Source organism: Propithecus coquereli, unplaced genomic scaffold (genome assembly GCF_000956105.1).
Source record: "Propithecus coquereli isolate 6110/MARCELLA unplaced genomic scaffold, Pcoq_1.0 Scaffold125, whole genome shotgun sequence".
Lineage (NCBI taxonomy): Eukaryota > Metazoa > Chordata > Mammalia > Primates > Indriidae > Propithecus > Propithecus coquereli.
The window spans coordinates 7,051,106-7,067,336 of NW_012136636.1; the positions used below are offsets into that span (position 1 = coordinate 7,051,106).

At 45.4% G+C, this 16,231-nt stretch overlaps 1 protein-coding gene across 1 annotated transcript in view; it reads right to left on the reverse strand.

Moving 5' to 3' along the window:
• Positions 1-16,165, reverse strand: part of RAB20 (RAB20, member RAS oncogene family) — a 31,247-nt gene extending 15,082 nt beyond the window's left edge. Inside the window, exon 1 of the mRNA XM_012637935.1 lies at positions 15,769-16,165. Coding sequence (XP_012493389.1) covers positions 15,769-15,940 — 172 coding nt within the window. The 5' untranslated portion in view covers positions 15,941-16,165. The remainder of the gene's footprint in view (positions 1-15,768) is intronic.
• Between the last annotated feature and the right edge of the window lie 66 nt (positions 16,166-16,231).

A 16,231-nucleotide genomic window follows, 5' to 3' on the forward strand; every position in this document is an offset into this window, starting at 1 on the left:
TGATTTTTGTATGTTGATTTTGTATCTTGCAAATTTACTGAATTTGTTTATCAGGTCTAACAGTTTTTTGGTGGGGTCCTTAGGATTTTCTATATTTATAAAATGATGTCATAGGCAAATAGCAACCAATTGGAATGACTTTTATTTTTTCTTGTCTTTATTTATTTATTTTTTGTTCAATTGCTCTGGTTGGGACTTCTAGTACTATGTTGAATAGAAGTGCTGAGTAGGCATTTTTGCCTTGTTCCTGATCTTAAAGGAAAAGCTTTCAACATTTCACCATTGAATATGACGTTAGCTATACGTTTGTCACATATGGCCTTTACAATGTTGAGGGACATTCCTTCTTTATCTAGTTTGTTGAGAGTTTTTATTGTAAAAAGATGTTGAATTTTCTAAAATGCTTTTTTCTGCATCTATTGAGATGATCATATAGTTTTTATCCTTTATTCTGTTAATGTGATGTATCCCATCTATTGATTTGCATATGTCAAACCATTCTTGCATGCCAATGATAAAGCCCACTTGATGGTGGTGAATGATTCTTTTCATGTGCTGTTGTATTCAGTTTGCTAGTATTTTATTGAAGATTTTTGCATCAGTGTTCATCAGCAATATTAACCAGTAAGTTTCTTTTCTTATAGTGTTTTGTCTGGCTTTGGTATCAGGGTAATGCTGGCCTTATAAAATGAGCTTGGAAGTGTTTCTTCCTCTTCATTTTTTGGAAAAGTTCAAAAAGGATTGTCGTTAATTCTTTTTCATATGTTTAGTAGAATTCACCAACAAAGCCATCAGGTCCTGGGCTTTTCTTTGCTGGGAGGTTTTAATTTACAAATCCAATCTCCTTAGTCAATATTGGTCTGTTCAGATTTTCTCTTTTTTCATGATTCAATTTTGGTAGGTTGTATGTTTCTAGGAATTTATCATTTCTTTAGGTTATCCAATCTGTTGGTGTATAATTGTTTGGAGTAGTCTCCTACGATGCTTTGTATTTCTGTGGTACCATTTTCATTTATAATTTTATTCATTTGAGTCTTCTTTTTATCTTAGTCTAGCTAAAGGGTCAATTTTGTCTGCTAATTTTGAGCTTAATTTGTTCTTCTTTTTCTAGTTCCTGAGGTATAAAGTTAGATTGCTTGAGATATTTCTTATTTTTAATGTAGATGTTTATCACTAAAAACTTGCCTCTTAGAACTGCTTTTACTGCATCTCATAATTTTAGTATGTTGTGCTTCTATTTTCATTTGTCTCCAGGTATTGTTTTATTTCCCTGTGCATGTGAAGGAGGAACTTATTCCAGCGTTTACAGACTGGCTTTGGCAGGGGAAGCCCTTCACCAGCCAGCCGGAGATTCTGGGCAAACTTGCTGCCAGAGCCCTGGAGCCTGGGCCAGTGGGGCTGGCCTGGTGCCAGAGTCCACTGGGGTTGGCCTGGTGCTGGGACCACCGTGAAGTCAGTGCTCACTTCTCCTCCCTCTCCCAAGGAGAGCAGCTCTCTCTGTGTTGTGCTGCACAGGCTTGGAGGAGGGGAAGGTGGGCTATGTTGAGCTGTCTCTCCTCTCCAATGTGTCTTTTCTTGTCTCTGTGCTCTACTCAGGGACTGTCATCTCTCACAGGGGTTCTTTAGCTCTCATGAAGATATTTTTGTGCATGGACAGTTGTTCAAGTTGACGTTTCCGAGAGGAGAAAAGTGCTGGAAGCTCCTATTCTGCCATCTTGCTGATGTCACTCCAAACAGCAAGGTCTCAATGGCCATGGAGGGTCTCTAAATTCCATCAGGACAAGAATGGGATTTGGTCAAGCACTTTTTAAAGCAATTCCACCTTGATACATGTTAAAAGATAATTTTCAAAAAAGGGTAAAATCATGACCCTCATGCAGATATAAAAATAAACACACATTAAAGATCTTCTTTAACTCATTCAACGAAGGAGCCAGGCATACGTCATAGCTCAGAGAAGGCAAGAAAGCCCAGATGTGGGTGGAGTATACGTGCAGGGATACCGGAGTATATACAGAGGGTAACATATAGTAATACACATAGAAAAACAAAGAACATTGATGTGAGTGTGCAAATGGAGGCAAAACTGTTTTTTCTGCAGAGGAAAAATGACCCGCCACATGCCCTGAAATCTGAATTAGGTCTCCCAAGTGCCTGTCCCATCACAGCACCTGTTGCAAGTCATGTTGTAAGTGTCCTTTGTCTGATGTCCATCTCCCTGCTGAATGTGACATCTACTTTGTTCACGGCTATCCCCCCAGCTCAGCACCATGTCTGAGTCATGAGAGGTGCTCCCAAAAAGTGTTGAATAAATGAAGAAACAAGCACATTCACACTTACTGAATAATGTGGTCACTCCATACACATTAGGATCTTAAAACTAGAAGGAATGTTGGGGATCACTGGGCTTCAGTGGTGGCCGAGGTAAACACACGGGCTCCTCAGAGTCTGGATGAGTGCAGAAAAATGCAACAGTGCCTCATGGGGAAGATGGTAAAGTCCCCAAGCCCCCTCCAAAAAAAAAAAGAAATACAAAGCAGTATATAAAAAGGACAGATTATAGTCTATAAACTACACCCTTTATTTAATATTAAAGAACCTCTTTGCAGTCCATCACTCTTCATTTTGAAGCAATTAATGATTACAACACCTTGACTTTGGAAAAAAATGTTACCATTTTACTTCTGAGTTCTATATTCCTATTTGATAATCTGACTCCACAGAAACACTGTGGATTACATGGTCTTCACTCTAAAGCTGGGACTCAACATACTGTAAAACAAATGAAAATTAAATGTCCAACCAAAATCCTACCTATCAAAAATTCTAAAAGTTACTCCTTAGCACCTCAGAGAAAATCCATGAGACAGGCACAAAAAAACCCTCAGCTGTTTAATCCTTACCAAGCTTTACAGAGGCCAAGGGTACCTGCTATGTGCCAGGAGAAAGAAGACAACATTTATTGCTGAGAGCCTATGAGCCAGCGCTAGGTCCTGTCACATCTGTTATCCTACTCAAGCTGCACAGACCTGTAGGGAAGGTTTGTTACTACGATCGTCAGACGAGATGACTGAGACTCAGACACAGAGAGGATCACAACCTCCTTATCTTATTGTCTAAAAGTGCCCCAATTGATTCTTCCATAACAGAAAAAATCTGATGATTCCCAAATCAGCTGTGAGTGAAAGATGGTGCCTCTGAATTTGTCTATTTGGGCAACGTAAGTCACTTCAAGAAATGCCCTGAGATGATGGCTTTCCACAAGACAGTGACAACCCACAAAGACTCACGGTTGCACATTAGTCTTCTGTTTCTAAGGAGAAACACCCCATTTTTTATCAGTGCACTCAGCGACTCGCAGGCTGCCCTCATCTTTGTGACAGGGCATTTAAGCATGTGCTGTGACTCGGGACTGGCCGACACCCTGGCTAGGCTGTTTGGGAACAGGACGAGCTGAACTTGTGTACCACAAATAACGTACAGTGCTCGTCCTTCTCCAGCACTCGGATACGCCAGAAACCGAGACTGCCACCAAGCGAGGCTGAAGAGCTGGCTGCTGTGCCAAAGCATCCTACAGGCTCCTTCCCCAACAAGGACCCCGCCCCGCAGCAGCGAGGTTGGGGACCTCTGTCTCCAGGACAAGTCCTATGACACGCTGAATTAGCCTGCTCTGCATAAATGAGAAAGTGCATCGCAGACGTGAAGTAATGAGCTTTCTACGTGTATGCAGCGGGCAAAATTCTACATGGGAAAGCGCTGAGCTAGCAGGAATCGTAACACGCTGACCTTGTTAGCTATGACACAGACAGCCCAAAGGGTGAAACTATTTCTAATTTACCACTTCCAGGTGTGGCAGTACTTTTTCAGTTCACAGCACACGGCGCGCTAAATACAGTGTGCAGCGATGTCTGTTTATTATACCGTGTGTGTGAATACGCAGACAGAGCAATGCTTTCCTGGTTCCACTCTCACTTTAGGATAGAAGTCGCTCCGGTGAAGGGCGCAGCAGGGTTGGGGATTAAGTGCATAAACCCCAGGGCAGGTCTGACCAGCTTAGATCCCAGCTCAGCCACTTCCTGGCTTTGTGTAAACTTACTCAGGATAATAACCTTACTACCCGCTAAGGTCCTAGAGAGGATTAAATGAGCTAAAATAAATAAAGGGTTTAGAATAGCCTCGGGCACACAGTAAGTGCCAGAGCAGCATCAGCTGTTATCTGGCCAAAGTCTGCCACGGAGCCTCCGTCTCGGGAGGCTGCAGAGAGGATGGGTCTCTGAGGGACTGCACACCCCACAGTCTGATGGCAGCTGATCCCCCCACACAAACAGTGCGACAAATGTGCCCTTTGGTTTATTCTTTGTATCTGAAGGTTTACTTTCAAATATAGGTAAGCATTTCAGACATAAGCACGAGCAAAAAAGAGCTTCCTATAAGAGGTGTGAATGTATGTCTACTGCAAGAACAACTCTTTACATTTGTGAATGCTGTAATAACGTCCAAATCTTCAAAAATAAATAGGAAATTGATCAACAGAATACAAAAATGAAAACAGTGCATCAGCTAGGCAACTTCACTTAGAATGTTACATTCTTTTTGATCCAACAATTTTTTTTAAATTTAAATAGTTCAAGGCAGAATATAGACTAGACAATACCATAATTCTAATCTGTATGATTTGATGTACCAGCACTGGCGTTACATAAAACAACCTTTAAGAGCTATATTTCATTTCTACTTACTTAATTCCACTTAAGCTACCTGTCCTTCAAGCAAATGCTCTACTTGGAAGTTTTCCATGTCTTAGGATTTTTAATAACAGTTAAACAGTCATTGAGCATTTGGCCAAAACGTATAATAAGTGCACCTCTAATTTTCAAAAATAAAGGAAAAAGCAAACTTTTCCGTGTCTTCCAGCAATATATAGATTTTATTTATGTATGCATGTATGATTGCACGTACTTATTATTGGAGGAAAGAGAGAGAAAAGTCATAACAGTGACTAAGAAAGAGAGTCTCTGAGAATCTGAGAGATTCTCAGCCCAGCCCAGCCCAGCCCAGCTGTTACAGGACTTCCAAGCTATGGTCTAAGGAAGCGATGTCATTCTTCAACATGCCTTTTCTGAGTTTTCATGGCTTAAATTCCAAAGGTGATATGAAAACATTTGCTTTTAAAAGAAACACTGAGAGTCACATTAAAGGATGAGCCCACTGTTGTTTAAGTAGTGGGGAGAAGAAAAAAGAGAATGTTGCTGGGTGGGCTGCAGGTACATGTAGACTGATGAGAGCTGAGCTCAGCCCCTACCCTCCCCACACTGCGACTTTCCTTTTGTTACTCTAAAAAACAACAAAAAAAAATCAACAACAACAAAAAAAAACATTTTCTTCCCAACCAGTCAAGGCTCTAGGAAACTGAAAAGGATTCCCGCTCAACCGCTGAAACAGCGCTGGCACCTCAAGGACACCCTGCGCTCAACAGCCCTGCAACCCCCCGTGAAGGCCCAGCTTCCTCTGAGTATCTGCGCCAGGCCTGTGCTCAAAGACAGGGGACTTCAGCTTTCTGGCCTTTGGCACTTGCGAAAACAAAAGTGGCCATTCACTAACCAGGAGGTGGATGAATATTAGAACCACTGGGGAAAAGCCTGATCGAAACCCCTCACCCTCTTTCAAAAGGCAGATGAGAAGTCATGAACTGATAAACTGGAAATCCTTCACCCAGAGACCATTTAAATCCAAAGTTGGGTATACAAAGGCTGATCAACTGTTATCCTAGATGTGTCCAATTCCCCTCCGGCCTTGTAAAGGCGCTGAGGGAAGGAGAGTGACCTGTCTTCTTGGAGGTCTGGTCATGCCGTTCCTGTCTGGTGTGGGTTTTTGTCCGTGTGCGCTGCTCCAGCACGAAGCACCTGGGCCCATCTCAACCTCGTCTCTGCAATGCTGTTTGCAGGGTGCAGCAGCCACGGCGCTCTGCACGTGGAGAGCACCAAGGAACGCATCTGACCGCACGCTGACCTCAAATTGCATCCTTCAACTTACAGTGCAACCGGGGCAAGATCCATGGCCTCTCTGGGTGTCAGCATCCCCATCTGCAAAAGGGAGGCAACAGCACCAACCACACAGAGTGGTTGTAAGAAACAAAACACAGTGCCCATCGGCACAGAGTGTGCCGTCTGGCACCCAGGATGCTGCGATAAACACCTGCTACCCTCACGAGCAGGGGTCTCCAGGAAGGAAGGGGCTGGGTTCCTGCAGAACCCAGAGGTCTGAACACGTATGTGATGATTCAAAGCTTTTCAAGCCAGTTTGCCGGAGGACACTACCCTGATTTCCTTGCAGGGAACTTAGCAGTAGGTGGCTGAGCTACTTCAGGGGCCTGAGATTAACACACAGAGCGAGGCCAGGACAGAGTGAGGGACGACGTCAACTCACATCGCCATCCTTTGGGTCTACAAGACAAATCAACAAATATGCAGGAAGTGCTTTGCTAGGAGCTACAGGCTTAGCTTGGCCTCATGATGGAACATGTTACTAAAGTTAAGCGTGTTGATTTGGGTTGACTTGGGTTAAGCAGGAAGGGAGATTTCAGAGAAGAACTCAATTTTAAACGCAAGTTGGAAATGATTTATCAGTGGAAACACAGGGATAAGGGGTCAAATCCGCTGTCACCAAGCTCCACAAGTGATATTCTTTCTAAACATATTGGTGTGAGACAGTGAACCTTACATATGTCTGTTTTACAATAGTGAAGAAACGAATCAAGACTAAAACTTTACAATTCTTAGGTCTGTGATTTCTAGTGTCACTCTCCAAAAGCCCTGCCTCTCCACGTTTTATTACGCTGCAGAGAAGTGAGTGAAATTCCCATTTCAAATCATCTCCACGTGCTTGCATAAAGTCAGCTTCAAAGAAAAGAAACTGACCCTTTTCCTCACGAAAGTGTCTACAAGTTAACTACCCACATAGCATATTCTGAGTCTGTATGTAAAAACATAGACATGTCGAACACTGCTCAGTCAAAACAAAACATGACTTTTCAAAAACTGGTGTGGGTTAATTGGGTGCCCATTACAAAAAAAAGAACCTCGACCACACTTTGCACCACCTACAAAAATTAACTCACATCCCCAAATTGTAAAACTTCTAGAAGAAAATATAGGAGAAAAATCTTTATCACTTTGGGTTAGGCACAGCATTCTTAGATCCACAGAAGAACAAACTGATAAATTGGATTTCATCAAATTATTATTAAAAGTGCTCTCCAAAAGACATTGTTAAGGGAATAAAAAGACAGAACATCGACTAGGAGCAAATACCTACAAATCATATATCTGATAAAGGACTTGTACTCAAAATATAAAAAGAACTTTCAAAACTCAATAATAATGAAGCAAACAGCCTATTGAAAAATGGTGGAAGATTTGAATGAACACTTCACCAAAGACATACAGATGGCAAATAAGCCCATGAAAAGAAGCTGAGCATCACTGGTCACTAGGGAAACACAAATTGAAACCCAGTGAGCTACCATTGCACTCCTATTAGAATGGTCACAATCTTTTTCAAAAGACAAGATTGCTGGCCAGGACGGGGAGCAGGAATGCAAAATGGCACAGCCACGCTAGAGAACAACTTGGCAGTTTCTTGTAAAGTTAAGCATAGAATTACCAAACAACCCCAAATTCCCACTCCGACATATTTTACCCGAGAGATGAAAACTTAGTTCACACAAAAGCCTCTGTGTGCACATTAACGGTGGGTTTACTCACAATCACCAAGAACTGAAAACAGTTGAAGTATCTTCCAACTGGGGAATGGACAAACACACCATGGCACCCCCATTCTCAACAGTGCACCCTGCTGATAAACACTGTGAGTGCATGCAACACTACAAGCATATCTCAGATGTGCTGAGTGACAGAAAGCAGGCCTGAAATGCTCCATATCCTGCGATTCTAGAAAAGATGAAACTCTAGGGACAGAAAACAGACCCGTGTTCCCAGCGACTGGAGGTGAGTAGGGAAGGCGAACTTCAGAGGGACACTGGGAATTCCTCGAGACGGTGAAGATGGTTTGTGTCTTGATGGTGCTGGTGGTTATACAACGTACGTGTTTGCCAAAACTCCTGACTGTATACTAAAAAGGACGAATTTTATTGTATGTAAATGAACCTCACTCAATAGAACTTAAAAATAAAACAAAGCCCAGACAATTTTACCAAAAAACAAGCTATTATGTACATAAAACTTGTTGCCAATTTTTAAACTACAAAGCCAAAGCTTTTAAAATCTATGTATAAAAAAAAAGACCTCGTAGGTTTACCAAATAGCATATCAGACATTGTACTATTTGTAACTTAAAGAACAGAACAAATGAAAAGTTCCAATCGATGTTGTGGCATACATGATAGAAACATGTCTCTTGAGAGCCATATTTTGGGACTGAAGATGCTAGAAGAAGAATTGTATAATAACTTTTTTCATTTTTGCTTTCAGCACTTGAATAATGTGCCACTTTTTCCTGGCCTGCATGGTTTCTGATGAGAAATCCTCTGTCGTTCTTATTGTTTTTCTCCAGCTGCTTCCGGGATTTTTTCCTGGTCTTTAGTGTTTGGAAGTTTAATCATCATGTGTTTTGACATGGATTTCTTTGGGTTGATCCTCTTCATGGTTTTCTCAGCTTCTTGAACTTGCAGATTTTTGTTTCTTGTCAAATTTGGGAAGTTTTTAGCCATTATTTCTTCTAGTACGTTTTCAGTCCCTCTTTCTTTCTCCTTCCATGACTCTGATGACACAAATGTTAGATCTTCTGTTATAGTCCCACAGGTCCCTGAGGCTCTGCTCATTTTTTTTCAATCTATTTTCTCTCTGTTTGTCCAATTAGATAATTTATATTACTATTTTTATTATTATGTCTTCCAGCTCATGGGTTCTTTCCTCCCTCTCCTCCATTCTGCTTTTGAATTCATCCACTAAGACTTTTATTTTGGTTACTGTATTTCTCAGTTCAAACATTTCCACTTGGTTCTTCTTTATATCTTCTAGTCCTTGCTGGGGGTATTTTTTCATTTGTTTAAGCATGTCCGTAATTGTTGACCAAAGCATTTTTATGATGGCTGCTTCAAACTCTTTGTCAGGTAACTCTAACATCTCTATCATCTTGGTGTTGGTATCCACGGATCATCATTTTTCATTCAATTCGAGGTCTTCCTGGTTCTTGTATGATGAGTGATTTTTTACCAACACCAGGAGATTTTCATATTGTTATGAGAGTCTGGATCTTATTTAAATCTTCTGTTTACTGGCTTTCTCTGATACCACCTGGGCGCAGCTGGTGTCGGGGAGGCTCTGCCTCTTCCCTGACAGGTGGAGACATAAGTCCAAGCTCCCACTTGGCCTCCATGGACACCCTCAGGGTGTCCTCATGCGTACTGGGCGGGGACAAGGCCCAGCTCCCTTCCCAGGCTCCGGACATCACCCTGGCAAAAGGCTGAGCACTCATCAGAGCCAGGCGAGGGTGGGGTCTGGGCCCCCCACTCATCCTTTGCTGGTGTGGGTGTGGGTGGGCCACAGTTTTTTCGGTGGTGTTCAAATAATATTCAGTTATTATCTAAAAGTTTTCTGTCCTGCTACACTACCCGCTTCTTAGTCTTTGTTTTGTTTTTTTTTGTTTGTATTTCTGAATTTTTAGCTTCTTCAGCCCCAAATATGGGATCCACAAGGCAAAAGGAAAACTCAGGGAACTCACCACATGCCATTCTTCAGGTCCTGAGGTCCCCAGGGGCTCTGCCTTCTTCTCCACCTTCCAGAATCATCTTCTATTTGTTTGTATATAGTATCCAAAATTTTTAGCTGTAATTAGTGGGAAGAATAGGGCAAAGTACAGTTTTCCATCTTCCCAGAAGCAGAGTTCTGGTGTGTTATTCTTCATCTTTAAATAGATTTTTAATGATATTGAACTCAAAAGAAATCAAGAGCTGCTAAAGAGTTTGTTTTAAGAACACCCTATAATTAATGCCACAGACCATCACTTCCCTCCCACGCACACACTGGCCTATTGTCAGCTGCATTATAGAGCCTGTGACAATGGTATTTTTACACTAATTTTATCATTCAGAGTCAATACATCATTAAGAAAATAAAACCACTAATTCTAGTCTCTTTGAACTTTTTCCACTGCTTTCAAAAATTTCATTCAGCAAAAACTTAGTTTAAAAAATATAAGCAAAATGCTAGATTCAATGGAGAGCAGAAAAGTGAATAAAACCCAAGGAGTCTGTAAATCAGAGGGAAGACAAATAAGTAACAAAAGCAGATAACCACAGTACGCAGTAGGGGTACAAGGTCACTTTGCAGCAGTTTGGAGGAAGGAGGAATTCTCTCTGCTGCAGTCACCAAGGAATGCTTCATTGAAAGATGGGATAAAATTCAAGTCAGACATCAACAGAAGTGAGGACATTCCGGGAGAAAGAGATGCTGTATGCAGAGGAAAGACAGGGCAGATGCGGCGAACTAAAAACAGTGCATTAGAGTAGGGTGCGAGGCACCTGTGTTGGCTGACAAGGCAGTGCCCGGAGGGGCTCTGAGCAGAGAAGCCAACCAGGTCCAGGAGGCCCCACAGCAAGGCCCCCTCAGTGGTGAGCAGAAGGACAGGGAGTGGGGACCGAGAGTTGACATGGCTGCTGGGACCAGCCTGGGCCAGTGGGCATAGCCAGCCGGATCCCGGAAATCAGTGATCACAGTGATAAGGCTATTATTCTAAACATGTGTGTGTACACATGTGTACATGTGTGAGCAAAATCTCTTTTTCATGATGAGGGACGTTGTATGAAGTCTCCCTTAACAAAGCAAAGAGGGGCAACTTCAATTCCCAATCATAAATTTTCTATTTCTCCAGAGAACTTAAAGATAACGAAGCATGAAATTACCTTGCAAAAGCATTCAATGTGATTCATATATTAGTTAACAAATATACTTGACCTTAATTAGTTAAGTTTCTCCTGAATCAACACCATACTAATGAGCCTTAAATACCTCTTCCCGTCCCCAGAATTCCTGGGTGCCCCCTCCAGGAGGCTCGGCCGGGTTTCCCCGTACAGGAGCTGCGCACAAGCACCCATTGTGCTCCACGGTCTCCAAGTACAATGTTGCTTTGTCTGCGCCTGCCGGACTCAAACACCCGATTCTCTTCACCTATCTTAATATCCACGTACACGTCCAGGCCACTGTTCTTGGTCAAAAGGCAGAGGAATTCTGCAAATGAGGCCTCGCATCCAGAAGGCCCTGTTCCAAACCCTCGGCAGAGATAAAGACATGGACCCATGTACGACACAGGCTTGGCAGGTTTGGCTTCCAGAAGCCAAACCTAAACGGCAATTTTTTCCACGATCTTTTTTCAGTAGGAACTGGTGTTGGTCTTCAATCCAGGCCTTACCCTCCCTTCAACCTAGCCCAGCACACACGGTAGAAACCAGAGAGCTGCTCGTTGAGTTTAACTGAATCATGGGGTCCTTTTGGAAGTTGCTAAAGCTACAGAATGGACTTTTAGCAAAGTATCTTCCTCTTTACGTGACCCAGATCTTTTTCTTCACGGGGCCAGATAGTAAATGTGTTTGGCTCTGTGTGCTACATGGTCTCTGCTGTAACAATGCAACTCTGCTGTTGTAAGGTGAAGGCAGCCACGGACAGCACGCGTGTGGCTGTGTGCCAATAAAGGTTTATTTACAACAACTGGAGGTGGGCCCATGGCAGCCCCCAATCTGTAGGAAGAGGATGTGACCAGCCAGATGGTCTCCTGTCCCGCAAATACTGAGTGTCAGGCTGAGGGTGGCCATGGTAAGACCTCAAAAACCACTCAGAAGCCTCACCTGATACGATCTGAGAGCCAGCTAAAGTCGGACTCCCTCCACCCCCTGGCTCCACGTTTTTCTCCAGCTGTCTGACACCTTCTGCATCAACATCGCAAGGCTTTTTGAAAATGTGCGGTCCTCTCAGGCAAGCCAAAAGCACCAACTGTCAGCAGCTCTCATGGTCCCTGTCCAAGTGAGCTACTGTCCAGGCTCCTCCGCATTACACCTTTCCAACCAGATGGATATCGCTTATGACCCACATCCACCCCATTCCCTGAATCCAGGAGCAGCTGCACGGGTGGTCTCAGCTCCAGTGGGGTGGAAGTCAGCAGGCAGGGGGCTCCCGGACCTCAGAATTAGATGGCCCATCTCATTTGGCATCTTTACCTGCGCACCACACTCATCCTTCACAAACATCCCCGGGAGTTATCCCAGGACAGCCTCAGACAGCCAAGACCTCTTAACCTCTTAGCTAATTTCACAGGCTCACTTAAACTTTCCCTCCTCTAGGCACCAAGATTTCACAACCAGAAATTTCAGCATCCTTTCCTGAGTTGCACTAAAGCCGTTCAAGTAAAAAGGAAGATCTTAAATCGATCCTCTGACTTGCATACAGAGCTTGAGGAAGAGCCTGCCTGGGCAAACCATCTTTACCCCTGCAGAGCCCAGCTTGGTTTCGCAGAGGCCCCAGCACCTCTGAGGCAGAGAGGGCCTGGGAGAGCCCGATACCCCAAACCCAGCATGCCCCTGTCCTCGTAAGTCCTTGAATTTTGCCTTTGGGAGGGAAGGACCTAACCTGCTGAGAAATCCCCACTCCAGGTCCTGAACCACGCAGCCCCCAGACCTGGAGTCTACGATGGCAGTAAGACCGAGGTTTGGGAGTTGAATGAGACAGTCCTAGTTTCATTGCTACCTCGTCTGTAGGACAGAGACGCTGACGCCTCCCAGGAGGACCACTGAGAAGGGGAAGTGAACGCAGGAGTGCGGAGCCCTCATGCGGGGCCAGGCCAGGAACAGTGGCGATCACCGCAGGCAGGGCATGTGCCATGTGGAAGGCAGCCCACCCCACTCACAGATCCAATCTACCTTCCCACCACAGACCCTCAAACCTAGTTCTACTCACTGGAGTAAAACTCAGAACAAGGCTTAAGTTCCTCTTCCACACGACAACTTTTCAGCACTGAAAACAGCTATGGGCTCCGCACTCACAGGACATTTGCTGGTGACAGGCAGCACCATTTTAGGCTGTTCTGACCAACGGGTAACAGGGAGGAGGGCAGCGGCAGGTTATCTCAGGGCTCTGTCTCCTCTCTGGGTAACCCCCATCCTGCTTCCTGGACTTGCCAAGTTGGGCACTGTGACTGCTCCACATCTGTCTGCCCAGCTAGACACAGCGGAGAGTGACAGAGGCACAAGGGAAGGAGTGGGCTGGGCCGGGCCAGCCAAACAGACCATGGGCTGAACCCCACTTAACTTCTCTGAGCGTCTGTCTCCCTCTTTAACATGCAAATAATCACATCTACCTCTGAAGGACTCTCCAGTCAGCTGAGTAAGATAAAGTACTTCCCAACCCAGCTAATCTCTTCTGCGCCCAGCTCCACCCACCACCCGCCCTGCAGGCTGCCAGCAGCCAGGTCCTGGGTGTTTTGGGAAAGGCCCCCAGAAGTTCAACAGGAACTTTGACCCCTACCTTACTACCGCTTTCTTTTTCCACGATTAAACATCCGAACAACCTCCACCTGTCCACACCCGTGGCCTCCTATTACTGAAAGTAGCAGTAAAAGCGGTTTCTCCTCCAGCTGGTCTTCAGCCTTCTGCCTTGGTCATGACTGTTACAATGAAAACAACTTAAAAAGCATACTCTGTGGGCTGGAAAGAAAGTTTAAGAGCTAGACGAAAGGAGGGAAAAAGCAGGGCCCCCAAAAGTTAAATTCTGAATTTCCAACAAGGATTATGGCAAAGGCATCTGTTCCTACCTCTCTTCCCCCTCGAGTATTCTATAAGCCCACCACTGAGTAGACAGGCACTGGGTGACCCGAGTCCCTCAGACTCCGACTCCGACTCTGACTCCAACTCCGGACCTGGTTGCCCTGAGCCTGCGCACACAAGAGGTCAGGAATGCGGAGATGGGTCCCTACTGAGTTCACACTAAGGGTTCCAGGAATAAGAGGGCAGCAGCCTCCACAGCCAGGAAATGAGCTGCCGCCCTGGGAACCCTTAGAGATATCTAGGACATCACATCAGCACTGTTACAAAATCCTCTGGTGATCAGGGTTCCGGCTGCAACATGTCCCTGGCGCTGAAGAAGGAAGCGGCCAGTCAGAGTGAAACTGCTACTACCTACCCTCCAAGGCAGGAGTCTGTTCGAACAACACCCTCAGCACCTGTTGCAGAAACATCACCCTGCGTGGACAGAGTCTGCCTCCAGGCTGGCCCTTGTTTTGTGTCCCCCAACACCTATCCTGCATTATCTTCATGTAAACCAAGTACAGCAGTAACATCCAGCCAATCAACAAAAGGAGCGGAGGGGCAAAGCTTTGAACAAAGCAGGCAGACAAGTACTGCAAATGTGATTGGATTCCACTTCCAGAGCGTGCCTTCCACCCTCACCAAATGCCCAGAGCCAGGGAGTCAGCTTAAGTCAAAGATCACAGAGAAACCTCTCCCTACAGCCGGGGTGGAGAGGAGTTGGAGAAAAAAACAGGGAACGTACCTGGGGGGCATTGCAAATAATTTAGTCATGATGTTAACAGAGATAATAACGAAAAAGAAAGCATCAAAGAAAGCAGAAGGGACGGGGGAGGAGTGGAAGTGCCCAGCTGAACTTCATTAATTCAGTTTTAGATAGAGAATTCATTATAATCTTGTTTATTCAGCAGACTGGTGCACACAAGACGGCAATTTAAAAATCCTGGACAGGACCTTTGGGTATATGACTTTTTAAAGTGCTGACATAAAAGAAGTCTGAACCTTAAAGTATCAGGCTTCCAAAAACTCACATTCATTGAAAATGTATCATACCATTTCCAGTTTCTCCATTTACTTAGGGTATTTTCCTCTTTTTCACAGGGGAGGAAATACATTCCATTATTACACCATAATCATCAGTGTTATTTCGCAAAGCTAAACTGAAAGCTTGAATTAAGATCCTCTAAGTTGTACTTCTGACAAGTCACAAATACTACACTAAAAATAATTCATTACTATCTTAAAAATGCTTCTACAGGAAATCACTCCAAACCCACATGACATATATATGTGCCAGGATCAAGCAGAGACGGTAAGTAAACTGTAAAATGCAGATATGGTCTGGACTAAGAGATCTGGAAACTCCAGTTCTACGTCCTACTCTCCTCACTAAACCCAGCAGAGAGGAAACACTCTGTGCCTCAGTTTCCTTTTTCGTAAAAAGAAAGGCTAACCATACTAGCTCTACTCACCACTCAAGGTTGTTACAACTATCAAGTGAGATCATGTTCCTGAGGGTATTTAAAAACTGAAAACACTAAAGCAGCAACAAAGGAGTGCGTCTGGTCACCACGTGCAGCTCTGCGCCGACAGGCGGCGCTCTGGAGCCAAAGGCCGCTTAGGTACGTAAGTGGCCAGCAGGTTCTGCCTTTGGAGCCGGGGGCTTTCCCAGTGTAACCCTGATTGTCGCTAAGGCGCGCGGAGTGTCTGAACAGGCAGTTCTCTCAACCAGCAAAGGGGAACAAGTGAAAACAGGGGCTAAGGGTGGTCGCACCCCCAAACGGGGGCATCTGCGGTCTGAGGTCGGGACCCTGTGCGCAGCCCAGAACAGCCGACCTGGGAGACACCTGCCCTGAAGGACGCCATCCTCGGGAACACCTGCTGGAAGGCCCGCGCCCCCACCCACGTCCCCTGCGGAGCCCCGAGGACAACGTGGCTCCTGCAGCACCGACCCTCACCTGCAGTGTCCCAGATGGAGATGTTGTAGGAGCGCCACTGCTTCAGGTAGAAGGCGCCGCCCACCGTGCTGACCGTGTCTGGGAAGCGCCGCTCCATGTACCTCTGCAGCAGCGACGTCTTGCCCACGTTCATGTCCCCCAGCAGCACGATCTTCCCGTCGGGCTTCCTCATCTTGCTGCTGGCAGCCCCCTGCCCGTGGCTGGCCGGCTTGTGCGCCTGGGCGCAGCTGCTGGAACGGGCCACTGCCCTGAGACCGCTCGGACCCCGGACTCGCGGTGACCCCGAACTCTCGTGAACTCTCAGGGACCTTCCTCTCTAGACGCCCGGGAGCGCAAAGGAGGAAGCGCGTATCCGCGCCAGGACAGGAGCTGGGACCCAGCGGTGCGCCCACGTCGAGTGCCCAGCCAGCCGGGAGCCACCCCGCCCCCCACTCCGCCCCCGTGGCCGCCCCGGCCCCGCCCC